General features: G+C 44.4%; 1 protein-coding gene across 3 annotated transcripts in view; it reads right to left on the bottom strand.

Annotated features, from left to right (window-relative positions):
• The window catches only part of SLC35A3 (solute carrier family 35 member A3), a 128,415-nt gene extending 118,270 nt beyond the window's left edge, over positions 1-10,145 (bottom strand). Inside the window, exon 1 of one of the 3 annotated variants that reach the window (XM_068242639.1) lies at positions 10,060-10,145. Coding sequence is in view for 1 of the 3 variants with exons in the window: in XM_068242640.1 (XP_068098741.1) it covers positions 7,079-7,132 (54 nt within the window). In the remaining 2 variants the exon portion in view is untranslated. Of the gene's footprint in view, positions 1-7,078; positions 7,203-7,760; positions 7,811-10,059 lie in introns of those variants that run through there. The other 2 variants (XM_068242642.1, XM_068242640.1) reach the window with 2 other exon arrangements.
• Positions 10,146-13,066: the final 2,921 nt, after the last annotated feature.

Raw genomic sequence — 13,066 nt, 5'->3', positions numbered from 1 at the left:
TTGTAACTGAAACTATTAGGCGGTGGTGCCAGTTTTGAGAAAGTGATGGTGTTAACAGGGGGAAGTGTTTCGTTAGCAGTGTTGGATGGTATTGAGCTGTAGATTGTGGTTGTGGTGTTGCCGAGAGGAGGTGTGTTGTTGGTGGTGTTGGGTTATGGAGTTTGGCTGTGGCTATGGTTGTGGTGTTGTTGACGAGAGGGGGTGTGTTATTAGTGGTGTTGGGTGGGATTGGGTTATGGAGTTTGTTTGTGACTATAGGAGGGGGTGGGTAAGGTGGGTAGATGTGTGGTGTAGGTTTAGGAAAGATGATACTCATGAGGGGAGGTGGTGCTGGTGGGGTGGGCCGTGGCTTCCGTTCTCTTTCTCTGTGCTCTGTGCCGCCTAATCCTATACAGCTCCCCATTCGCACCAGGCATTTTCAATCCTTATGCCCCTGCCCCACACGGACAACCATTGGATACTACCCTGAGCACCCTCACACGCCCCACTCCGATCAGCCCAACCCTCCCATCACGTCCCACACCACCATTGGTCCCAACCTCTGCCCCTCACACGCCCCCTCTAACCAGCCCAACCCCCATATTACCTCTCGGACTACTATTTAGAAGCCCCACGCTGACACTACTACACAGAGGTGCCAAGCATATATTGGACCTACGCTGGGCAAGTGTTCCTAATTTTGAAATTTACTATACACCTTCTCCCTAACACTCTTTCATTTACTCACATGCCTCATACTAAAGAAACAAACAACCCCCCACCCTCTTATTCATACTACCACCACCCCCTATAGTATATTCAAAATACATAGAGCCCATGTTTTGTATATCACACACTCTGCCACAACAACCATTGGCCCCCCCACCCTCACCCACCGGCCGAACATTATTTGTACCACTGATCTACTTGTGATAACTTTACACGCATGGAATACTACTAATGCCCTGTATTTCAAATCACCAATCAATATACCAAACTCTTCCTGATTGTTCAATATCTGCTTAATAATCACTAGATCATCAATTGTCACCATACGATTTTGTTCATTTTTATTGTAATTTTCACATTTTATTATGTATATATTATATTATATATCAATATGTAATTGTTTACATGAACACCACTATAGCGTTCTGATATATTTATACCTCTGTCATTTTTAGTGTAATACTCCCATTGTTGAATGCCTGATGAAGCGGGATCGTGCCCGTGAAACGCATTGCGATATTGTTCGTGGAGTATGTGAATAAATTGTTTGTATCCCAAGTGACAGTTTCAAGTCCTTTTTTGAGTGGCCGGTCCACCACCGCCACCAAAATGTTTTAAACATTTTACAATCTTTTACTCTTTTGGCGCCTCTGTACATCAACTAGTCAATCCCATTGAGACCTTTGGAGCAACTGCAAGCAAAAGATCTATAAGGATGGGAGACAATTCTTATATCCTGCCAAGAACTGTAAACAAAAACTCTCCAAAAACTCACAAGTTCAATGGATGCAAGATTTGTGTGCAGCTGCTATCAAATAAAGGGTCCTATGTTAAAGGAATTCCAAGGTGTCGAGTGCAGCCGCAGAAGAGTGGACCCCGCCGGTAGGTCGCCATCGTATCGAATCTATTTTTCACTCACCCATGGCTTCTTCCAGCCCCTTTGCCGCAGCCCCGGTCCTCCTCGGTGTCCCACCTGTAATGATGGCGACCTGCCGGCGGGGTTCGCTCTTCTGCGGCTGCACTCGACACCTTGGAATTCCTTTAACATAGGACCCTTTATTTGATAGCAGCTGCACACAAATCTTGCATCCATTGAACTTGTGAGCATATCAGAATTGCCTCCCATTCTTGACCTGTTAGGGTGTTTTTGATTGAAATAGATATTTACTCTAGTAAATATGAACCCCTAATGCTGCAAATTCAACAAATGATAATTTTCAGTTCTTTACGACCTATAAAATGTTTGGAAACTTTGTCATGTGTAATCATTTGGAACAGTGCATTTTTAGTTTTTTATTTTAGTTTTTTAAAACATACCGTTATCATTAGGAGGTTTGTTCAGTAACATTCGAATAATACTCTAATGGTTGATGACGCAAAATAATGCTGACTGCCACTTACATGAACTACTTAGGAAAATCAGATAAAAATATAATTTGCATAATAAATTGAAACACTGTATGTGGGCATGGAATCATAAATAATCTCAGCAAGGAGTAAATGAGCTAGTGAGCAGAGCAGAATAGGTAGCAAAGCAGGCGTGATTTCAAGCAAATGGACTTGCATTCAAGTTAGTGAGAGAAGCCACCTTGCAAAAAATTGCAACAGGGAGAAAAACAAACAAACAGAAAACGGTGTTGCACCTTAACCGCTTATGGACCAGCGCAGTTGAAATCTACGTCCTGCTTGTGGCTGCGTGGCTCTGACAGGACGTAGATTTCAAACATCACCGCCGTGTGGTCCCGCCGCTCTCCCATCGCCGCAACTCACTCACACTGCCGTCTATATGACGGCAGAGCTGTGTGAGCAAGTAAGGAGCTGACTTCTTTGGCCCCTGATCCTGTCATAACTGTAAACTAATCCCTTTGGCTTACATTGATGAACAGCATCAGGAGCCAATGAAAGCATCTTCTGACCTGCTCACACAGCTCTGCCGTCATAGGGATGGCAAAGAGAGGGACCTGCGGCGATTGGAGAGCAGCAAGGGTGGTGGGTCTGTACATCGATTCGCCGGTAAGCTGCAGTTTGCGGTACCAGCAGTCTCTGGTCCTTAAAGAGAAACCGTGACCAAGAATTGAACTTCATCCCAATCAGTAGCTGATACCCCCTTTTTCATGAGAGATCTTTTCCTTTTCACAAACGGATCATCAGGAGGCTCTGTATGGCTAGTATTGTGGTGAAATCCCTCCCACAGGAAACTGTGAGGACCATGGTCCTGGCAGTTTCCTGTCTGTGAACCTTGCTGCATTGTGGGAAATAGCTGTTTCCAACTGCCCAAAAAGCAAGCAGCATCTCCTTCCAGTGACAGCACCTGCCAACAGTAAAAATGTCACCATGTGATAAATGTCAGAATGTAAATCTGGGAGAGGAAAGGTTTTACAGTGGGCAAACACTGACTAAATCATTTATACATAATTATTGTAAAAATGAAGCACTTTTTTTTTATTACATTATTTTCACTAGAGTTCCTCTTTAAGGGGCCAGAGACTGCTGGTACGGAAGTAGTTAATTTACACTCTTCCTAGCTTCCACAGTCTTATGTAAAGCAGCATGCACCACCTAGTATAATGTCTTGTCTCCACTACATGTGAATTTGTGTGCATTTTCTGCTGACAAATTAGCATAGCAATGTATATCAATGGGCCTGTTTACATTGATTCCATAATCTTTATGCAAAAAAAAAAAAAAAAAAATCCGCACAGCAGTATTGTCAGTTTCTGCACACTGCAAGTGATCTTCCATTTGTTTTCACATTCGCATTTTTTCACTTGCATTTTTCTAAATGTCAAAAGAAACGGCATGCGTGGCATCAGTACAGTGTAGACCCTGCAATGTTGCCCGGGGTATCAGATCCCAATCATCGCCAGGCGACATGCCTCGTACGTGTGTACAAGGCTTTAGCGTGACCATACACACATGGTTTGCCCCTCAATGGGCATGACTCAGAAAGCTTTTTAACCCTGTTTTCACCTTATCTATGTTACTTTTTTAAGCTCCCAAAGAGTGAAAATATAATATAATTAAGGTAAGAAAAGTAATATTGAAATGAAGTCAAATCAGGAACAACTTACTTTGAGAGATTATTTTGCTTGTAAATGTGCTGAAATTACTTTGATCAAATAGGTGATAAATAAGACATTTATGAGAACTATTGTGAATGCAGCTCAATGTGGCAAAATGACCAATTCCTTGGTGATCTGATTCTCATTAGAGAGAGATTGATCCATTCCTACCACACACAGCACATCAATTGTGAGGGGGAAAAATACAACCAGGATAAAAGCACTTGTTATAAGGAGGCCAGTGTGCTTCTTTCAATAGTCTGTTTATTCTCTTGCATCGATTCAAATACTGTAGTTTCACTGACTTCAACCATCTACATTTTTTAAAAATCATTGCTTTGACTGAATCTCAACAAAATCTATTACTTCCATAGATGTTTATAACTTCTGAATTATGTAAAGAATACAATTTACGGAAAATAGCAGGGCTGTGGAGTCGGAGCAATTTTGGGTGCCTGGAGGCGGAAAAAAATGCACCGACTCCGAATGAGTTTAAACTGTAATTAAAATAGAAAATATGCTAAAATGTTCTATTTCTCAGATAATAGTCATCATAAATTTATACATACAGTAATAGCTGTGCTTAGTCCACAAAAATGAAATAAACCAATCAAAATTAGTTACTTGTGCTGCTTCAATAAAGCAGTCCCCGTATTTTTAAAGTCAGATATACACATCTGATTGTGACCGTGTGTATATATATATATATATATATATATATATATATTTTATTTACCGTATACTAAATAACATCTATGCTGTAAGTATAAAGCCTGATATGTAGCTGTGTCAATAATAGAGATGGTCAATGAGATGGAAATAATTCTGCATTGATTCTAATTTATGCAAATGTACGCACTCTCTTTGCTCGTGAAATCAAATAATTTGATATGTTAACATTTTGTTTGGTGACTACGAATTAAATGGTACCTGAGAAGGATGAAAAGAAAAGTTTTATATATAATACCTGGGGCTTCTTCCAGCCCCCTTCCAGCTAATCAGTCCCTCGCTGTCCACCTCCACCACCTGGATCTTCTGCTAGGAGCCCTGGTAATTCAGCCAGTCAGCGCAGTCCGGCCGCATGCTGCTTCCACAGCCAGGAGCGTTCTGCACCTGCGCAATAGTGCTGCGCAGGTGTAGTACGCTCCCGGCAGCGGAGTGTGTGCATGCGCACTACGCCAGACTAGCTCAAGTACCTGGACTCATAGCAGAAGATCCAGGTGGCGGAGGAGGACAGCGAGAGACTGATTAGCCTGAAGGGGGCTGGAGGGAGCCCCAGGTATGTATAAAACTTTAATTTCATCTGTCTCAGGTTTACTTTGTTACAGAGTAGTACTATACTCTACATATGCACTCTTCACGGAGCTGCAGGGAATCCACTGAGAATGTTGTGCACATTGAACATAGAGGTGTTGTCTATCACCCATAAACCTGGTTCAGATTGTGCATAAAGAATGTGTAATAGAGGAAGAATCTCCTCATTCCCCTGCAGAGTACCTGCACATCACTCTTACATGTATCCACAGTTACATTGCCTAGGGCCTGATAGATGTTCTTTGTTCCGGTCTGTACCTTTTACAAGTACTCTTACCAAGGACTAGTTTTAGTCTATGACTAAAGGGAATAAATATGGCAGTCTCCATATCCTTCTCACTTCAGTTGTCTTTTAAAATTCCTAAGCATTGGCAATTAAGAGACAAATTTCATGTTACATACTTTCAATAAACAAGATTGTAATATGCAAATTAGAGGAGTCTGAGTCGAGTAGTCTGAGTCGGTGGAATCCTAAACTGAGGAGTCAGAGTCGGTGGATTTTTGTACCAACTCCACAGCCCTGGAAAATAGTATCAAATGTTTAAGAAAATTGTAATCGATCAGCCTTGTAATCGATCCTCCCACTCCTGCTTCTTTTCAACTCCCTGTGTTTTCCTGACCCCCTGTCAGTCTTGACCTTGACCAGTGACCTCAACACTGTTCTGCCAGCTGCAAGTCCTGACCCCAGCCTGTGACTCAGCCCTACTCTACCTGCCACTAGTCATGACCCCAGCCTGTGACTCTGCTCTGCCTGCTTCCAGTTATGACAAAAATTTTCTTCTGTCTTATCAGGGCAGGAGTGTAATGCCTTGTCCACACAATGCAATTTCCTGTCAGACAGGTCGAATTGATAATTTAAGACAGGTCTAATCTGATTTCCGATCATTTTTCTGATTGATTTTGTATACAAGTGATCGGAAACTCAATCAGAAATATGATTGGAAATCAGATTAAACCTGCCGGAAATAATCGTTTCGACCAGTCTATCTGATAGAAAATTGCATGATGTCCACCAGGCATTAAAGTGAACCAGAGATGAAAACTTCTATAGATTTGATACTTACCGAGGCTTCTTCCAGCCTCATAAGCTCATCTGAGCGCAGGAGGGCCGTGCATGCGCAGAAGACCCAGACTGGACGCAACTGAGCTGTTACCGGGGCTGATCATGGCTGAACGGCAGACAGCGGGAGGACAGCGTGGGGCTCAGACGAGCTTATGGGGCTGGAGGAAGCCTCGGGTAAGTATCAAATGTTTAGTAGTTTTCATCTCTGGGTTAGTTTAAGCCTTCTCCACCCTTGCCCCATACAGAGTACAGTGAAATCTAACCACTTTGATTGCACATGAATACTATGCCCAACAATGGCTAGCAAGCAGTTACACCAGTTTTTTCTTGTAGGACAATGAAATCTAGGAACTTTTGTTTGACATCTAGATTTTTCTTAAACACTACTTCTCTGTAGATGTCTGTTGTCTATGTGTGCCATATAAAATGTTTTATAACACTACAAGTAATTCCTGGCATTAAAGGGAACCTTGCACAAATGACATGACAATGATCATTAAAGTGTATTATACCTTCATTACAAAGCTGTAAAAAAAAAAAAAAAAAAAAAAAAAAAAAACACACAACACACACTCCATGTATACATGTCATAAATCCCATTATTGCACCACCCCTAAGCCTGTGAATTACAAGTGAAGCCAACCACACAATGTTTGTCACAAATATTCCCTAGACCTGTCATTTAACTGCAACAGTTCGTACATTATGCCATGGCATACTTCCAATCTGAACCAATGCTATTGCTATGGATTGCGTTTATGGATGTATGTGCTGTGCTTATTTATTTTCTTCTCACAAAAAAGCTGCAGCCTGCCTTATGCGACAGTCCCAAAAATAAACTATATTGCAAAAATTTTGACAACTGTGTGCTGGCCAGCCTGTTCACTCACGTGTCATACATTTATAACAGTCCTGTTACACCCTCACTCACCGCCATCCGAACTCCACTGTGCACCGCGGTATTTGGAGTGTCCTTGCCCGCCATACTTGTGTCATCAGTACCGTGCTACAACCAAAAACCTTGTGCTCAGGTGTGTGAAAATAAAGGCTGTACCCTTGTGTGTGTCTGTGTAATCAGATAGATAGATATGCACATTTTGTAATTTAAAGAGGAACTGTAGTAAAAATAACAATGAATTAAAATGCTTATTTTGTACAATATCCATTGATAGATTAGTCAGTCATTGTTTGCCAATTGTAAAATGTTTCCTCTCCCTGATTTACATTCTGAAATGTATCACTGGTGGTGACATCTTTAGTTCTGCCAGGTGACCTGTACAGAATGTTTGTTACTGAGAGTTCTATGCACAGAGAGAGGTATTGCTTGCTTGGCAGTTGGAAAAAGCTGTTACTTCCTATGCAACAAGGTTTACAGGCAGCAAACTGTCAGGACCATGGTCATGACATCACATTGTGGAGGGTGTTTCCCCACCATAGCCACACAGACCCCCCCCCCCCCGATCTATTCAAGAAAAAAGTAAAGATTTCTGGTGGGAAAGGTGGTATCTGCTACTGATTGGGATGAATCCTGGGTTCCCCTTTAACTTCCCCTTTGGCGCAAACCTGATTGGAGGCAAAGCTACCTAAGGTAAGCACATGCTGAATCCACATACCTCTGTGAGTTGTTCTTTACTCTCCTCGTTCCCCCAGGCTCTGTAATCACTTTAAGCTAAAGTAACATTTTCAGAAAGAAAGAGGGGAAGGTGTGCAGCGATATTCCCTCCTCTTCCCCGCCCCATTCACTACGTTAAAAGGCGTGAAGGGGCTGGGGCAAAAAAAAGAGGATGTAACAGGAAGGGGATAGGAAGAAGCATTGCAGCAAGCCCACCTCTTCCTGGGTGGATTATGGCTCTAACATGAATATACCCCTGTGCTTACCTTGGGTAGCTTTTCCTCAGGTCAGGTATAATATTTAATATCTCATATCATTCAGCACCTACTAACTACACCAATCTGTGTGTACTGGTTAATGGACAGGACAGGACAAAAGGCAGTGAACAGAATCAGGGTCCTACAGAACAAAAGACAATGACAATGTGCTCGCTTGCCATTTAGTAATCCGGCATGGCATATAGATAAAGAATGTTGTGGGGTGGCTGTACACAAACTAGATCCTTGACCAAAATGGTGCAGAACGTTCATCTTGGCAGAGCTTTCTCTAGTGTGTGTACAAGGCAAGTAGTCCGACGCTTTAATAATTAAGATGACCCAGGAAACTCAGAGAAATTCTGCTGACCTGATTGGTTGTTGTGTTAACAGTTCTCCTATCACAGAACAGCCAAACAGAGTGGGTGCAGTTTTTATTACCACTTATTGCAACCCCAAAAGTTGTCAAGGTCGCTGTCATCAGTGACCTGAATGTACCTATGAGGTTTCCTGCTGTATCACCTCAACCATACTAGTGCCATTGGCGCTAGTCTCCTTGAGGCAACCTAGCGGGAAATCTTATAGGCAACAGTTCTCCATACACACAATGAAACAGCAACAAATCACGTTAGCGGAATTTCCCTATGAGGTTTCCCCCCACATTATTAAAGTGGACCCAAATTAAAAATACAAGATTTCAGAAATAAAATCTTTTTTTCTAAATTATAATAATAAATAGCAGCCTTTTTTCAGCTGCATAATGACAAATATAAAATATTTTTGGTGGAACCCCTCCCTTCCTTTCAAATTGCCGGGACAGAATCCGGCAAAATGCTGGAGTAGATGGTGCCTGGCAATGGAGGAATTGCTAATGGCTGCCCCCAGTATAACCCTAGTTATGAAAATAGAAGGGTGAAAAGCATGCACTGAAATGATCATAGGTTTGAAGGATTGTTTATTTATCTTTATATGTGTCAGAGTGGTGCAACTAAATATTTGTAATTAAAAAAAAATGTTTGGTTTGGGTCCGAGGAACTGTAACGTGAAAACGTCCCCTGGGGGGTACTCACCTCGGGTGGGAGAAGCCTCAGGATCCTAATGAGGCTTCCCACACCGTCCTCCGTCCCTCGGGGGTCTCGCTGCAGCCCTCCGTACAGCGGTGACGTCATTATTTACCTTCCTGGCTCCAGCGCAGGCGCTCTGACGGCTGTCGGCTCCGAAGTAGGCAGAAATACCCGATCGCCGTCGGGTCCGCTCTACTGCGCAGGCGCAAGTCTCCGGCGCCTGCGCAGTAGAGCGGACCCGACTGAGATCAGGTATTTCCGTCTACTTTGGAGCCGACAGCAGCCACAGCGCCCCCGCTGGAGCCTGCAAAGGTAAATATTGAAGTCACAGTCGGGTCTGTCGCCGGCTGTTCGGAGGGCTGCAGCAAGACCCCCGTGGGACAAAGGACGGTGTGGGAAGCCTCATTAGGATCCCGAGGCTTCCCCAACCCGAGGTGAGTACCCCCCAGGGGCGTTTTTTAATGTTACAGAGTCTCTTTAATATGGACTTCAGCACCTCTTCCCCCCAACTCCATGGTTATATGGCCTTTTGTAATTTTGGCACAGGAAGAAGCTGAGAGATGGCTCTCCCTGAGCTAGGTAATCTAGGGCTATTGCAACCGAATTACACCTGTTTTGTAGCAATTTCCCCTGCACTACTATAACCATAATGAACACTACAGTCTATGGTGGCACCCAAATCAGGCACACAGCGGTGCGAAAGCAGCTGACTCGATGGGACCACAGGATTTCTAGCTACACCAAAGTCCCTATGCAACAATGTCATACAGACAAAGTGAAGCAAACAGAATAATCCCATTCCTCTCCATACAAGTGAACTGTGACAAGTACATGCTGTGGCTGTATAAACTAGCAGCATGTGAGTACTGTAACAGAATGTACACAGTAGAAGCAGCACTGGGTACAGCACCAGATGTAATCGTCACTATACATTCAGCAGTATTAGGAACACACAGACTAGCATTACATGGCATATACTCACTTAGCTCTCTGTCTTGCTTTCGCCTGGCACATTCATCCGAACACTTCCGGGATCCGGGCCCATCCCCTCCACTCCACCATTCCTCCATCAGCAGCGTCTGCCCAATCCACGCCCCGGATTGGTGTGCCTTCAGTGCTACTATCTACCATTGCAGTAGCCACGCCCCGTCCAATCCTGCACAAGGGGGAGTGAGGGTTGGAATGTTATGAGGATAGGGGGACGTGTCCCTTATGTGTAATTTTGCAGGGAAAGCACGTCGTGTGTCGCCAGGGAGCGGGCGGGGGTGTCCGAAATGATGAAACAATAGTTTCAGTCCCGTCTTGCGCATACACAAATAAGCATTGGTAAATTGAAAGCCCTTGATTTAATTACATATAATGACTTAAGCCTCTTTCAAAGCCATGTACTGTACGTGTTTAGTATAGGTATTTACCTTAATTTAACATATAATGGTAATTATTTGGTACCCCAGACAATCCACCTTGAGTCACGCACTCGTTGCCTCCACTACACGCAGACATACACAATGAACGTACTAATAAAGGCCAATCAACGTAATTAAATATAAAAAAATGAATTCTTATAAGATTAAATGATAGAGCAACGGAAGTACTTTGCCAATACAAGTGCTGTCCTCTGAAATAGTGTTAGTGTTCGAATCTGAGATTCTGCACTAAAGCAGGATCATCCACCAGGCAACCTAGGCAAGTGCTTGGGACTTAGCGGGTGTCAAGGGCTCCACCTGTCACCTTTGACCTCTCTCCACTTTAGTTTACCAAAAAAGGACCACAAGAGGCTCCCAAATCTACTATCTTGCTTAGGGACACATTTCATGATGGTCGTTATCGCTGCGCAATGCTAAGCGATGTTCGCGTGATCGTGCGCCTGTACCCACGTCCCGAGATCATGTAGACGACCTCTCCTCGCTCAAAAAAAAAATCGCTGATCGTCGGGAAAATTGTCAGAAAAATCACGTGGTGGGTACGTGCCTTTATACTACATGCAATTCCGATTTTTGATGCAATTAAAAAAAACTGCCTGCATGCTGCGTTTTTTTTCTTCTGTTGCTAGCTTCCAGTGAAAAATCAGAACTGCAATTTGTAGTGTAAAAGAAGCCTGAGACAGATCTTCTCAGCACCTGCCTTGAGCACCCTCATAGACCGTAATGTTATTATAGCTATAGTGATGCTGGGGGGAAAACACTGTAATTTGGGTTCCAGCGATAGCTGGACCCCGTATTACGTCACCAGGGGACAGGCTAGGTAATCAGTAGTAAGATATGTTTGTTATATTCTCCTACTTTGTTACTCACAGGGAGAGAGAGGGAGAGTCGTCTCTCAGCTTCTCCCCGCGTCCAGCTCAATACCACCGGGAACATACGTTCATAGTCGCGGCTTGGAAGGAGGAAGCATCGGAGTCACGTAGAGTGCGACGTGGATCGCAACCCTGTAACTCTGTCCACTAGTTTGAGTGTTGAAGTGTTTGGGTTTCCGAATGCAGGATCCTGAATTCGATCACCAACACTACGCTGAATGATTGACAGGGGTGTTGCTTGGTGAAACAGGTAATTTGGGTGCCGCCGGCCAGCTGCTAATATGGGCCAGTTAGTGGTGACCATAGCGGCACCCTGTATATATTTTGGAAGTAGGCGCATCATAGAAACGAGCCCCTGCATGATGTGTGCCTGCATTGTAATAAATCACTTTTCCTGGACCAAACATGGCGGCATACCTATGGGTATTGGCTCCGCCCCCAATCCCGATAGGACAGATCATCTATAAATATTCAGCGCCCGCCCCCTCCAGCCATTCTTTTTTCTGTCCTCGAATGGACAGTTTCGTCTATATAGTTGTGCTAATTTTTTTTTTGTTTCCTTTTGTTTTAGGTCCTTTTTGCTTTCCCTCTTTCCCCTCATGTGGGTTACCTGTGCGGGTTCAGCCTCTCCCGCTTGGTTGGAGCGTCTCTAGCCCTTAAACAGGGCGAACGGCGACTCCAAGGTGCATGGCAACCTTCTGGCTGTGTGGTGGCTGCCCTCAGGCAAGATGGCCGCCGGACCCCTCCGCATCATGTCCTGCGCAATGCAGCGCTGGAAGTCTCGCGAGAGGCGAGATTTCGCGCTGGCAAGCGCTGATTGGCCAGGGGGAGTGTTTTTCAGGCCTCCAGGAAGTGCAGAGAGTTATGCACGCTGTTACCGGCGTGATAGCGGTGGGTAGCGTGTTTCCGCGCTGGTACCACGCTGTCAGCCCAGAAATTACTTGGGAAGCTGTTCCTTACTGTGCCCGGTCCTGGTCTGCTGGAGGCAGGTATGTAATGTTCCTTGCTCTGCAAGGTTTATTGATTGCTGAAGCTCGGTTGCTCTGTTTTTATTGATGGCTCTGTCTATCTTTCTCTTAAATAGAGAATGGAGGTTATTGAGCATGAGGAGGAGGTGGTCCCTGTCAGGTAACAGGCAGCTAAATGCAGCCTTTCTCTGACCTTATGCACCTGGTGTTTGTTGTTAAAGTTTATCCTTTGCACAGGCCCTGTGGGAAAAAGAGTGCTAGTATTCCCCATTTATAAATTATATGGTGGATGTGACAGTGGAACATTATATTATGTCTCCACAGTCCAGGGGAAGGAGGAAGTGGTCAGGCGGTCCCTAAGGAACGTCTTTCCTCAACGGGGAGACAGAAGTCCCGTCCTCGATCAAGGGAACGAAGTAGAAGTCATCGCTCTCGGGACAAGAGGAGATCTTCAAGGGACTATAGATCCAGGTCCCGAAGTAGGAGACGCTACAGGGACTCATCTAGGAGAAGGCACCGGTCCAGGTCCAGGTCTTCTCGTAGACGTTCCCGTGACAGGAGGAGGAGACGGTCTTCGGAGCGCTATTCCCCTCGCAGGCAATATCGAGGAAGAGATAGGTCCCCTAGGAGGACCAGAAGAGACTGGGACATTTCCCCTGATTCTGAGCCTTTGGAACCTTTTCAGAGACCAGTTCAGAACTTGTGTTGGTCTTGCACTCTGCCGG

This window comes from Hyperolius riggenbachi, chromosome 6, assembly GCF_040937935.1.
Source record: "Hyperolius riggenbachi isolate aHypRig1 chromosome 6, aHypRig1.pri, whole genome shotgun sequence".
In the NCBI taxonomy this organism is placed as follows: Eukaryota; Metazoa; Chordata; class Amphibia; order Anura; family Hyperoliidae; genus Hyperolius; species Hyperolius riggenbachi.
This window is presented reverse-complemented; position numbering and strand designations above follow the sequence as displayed.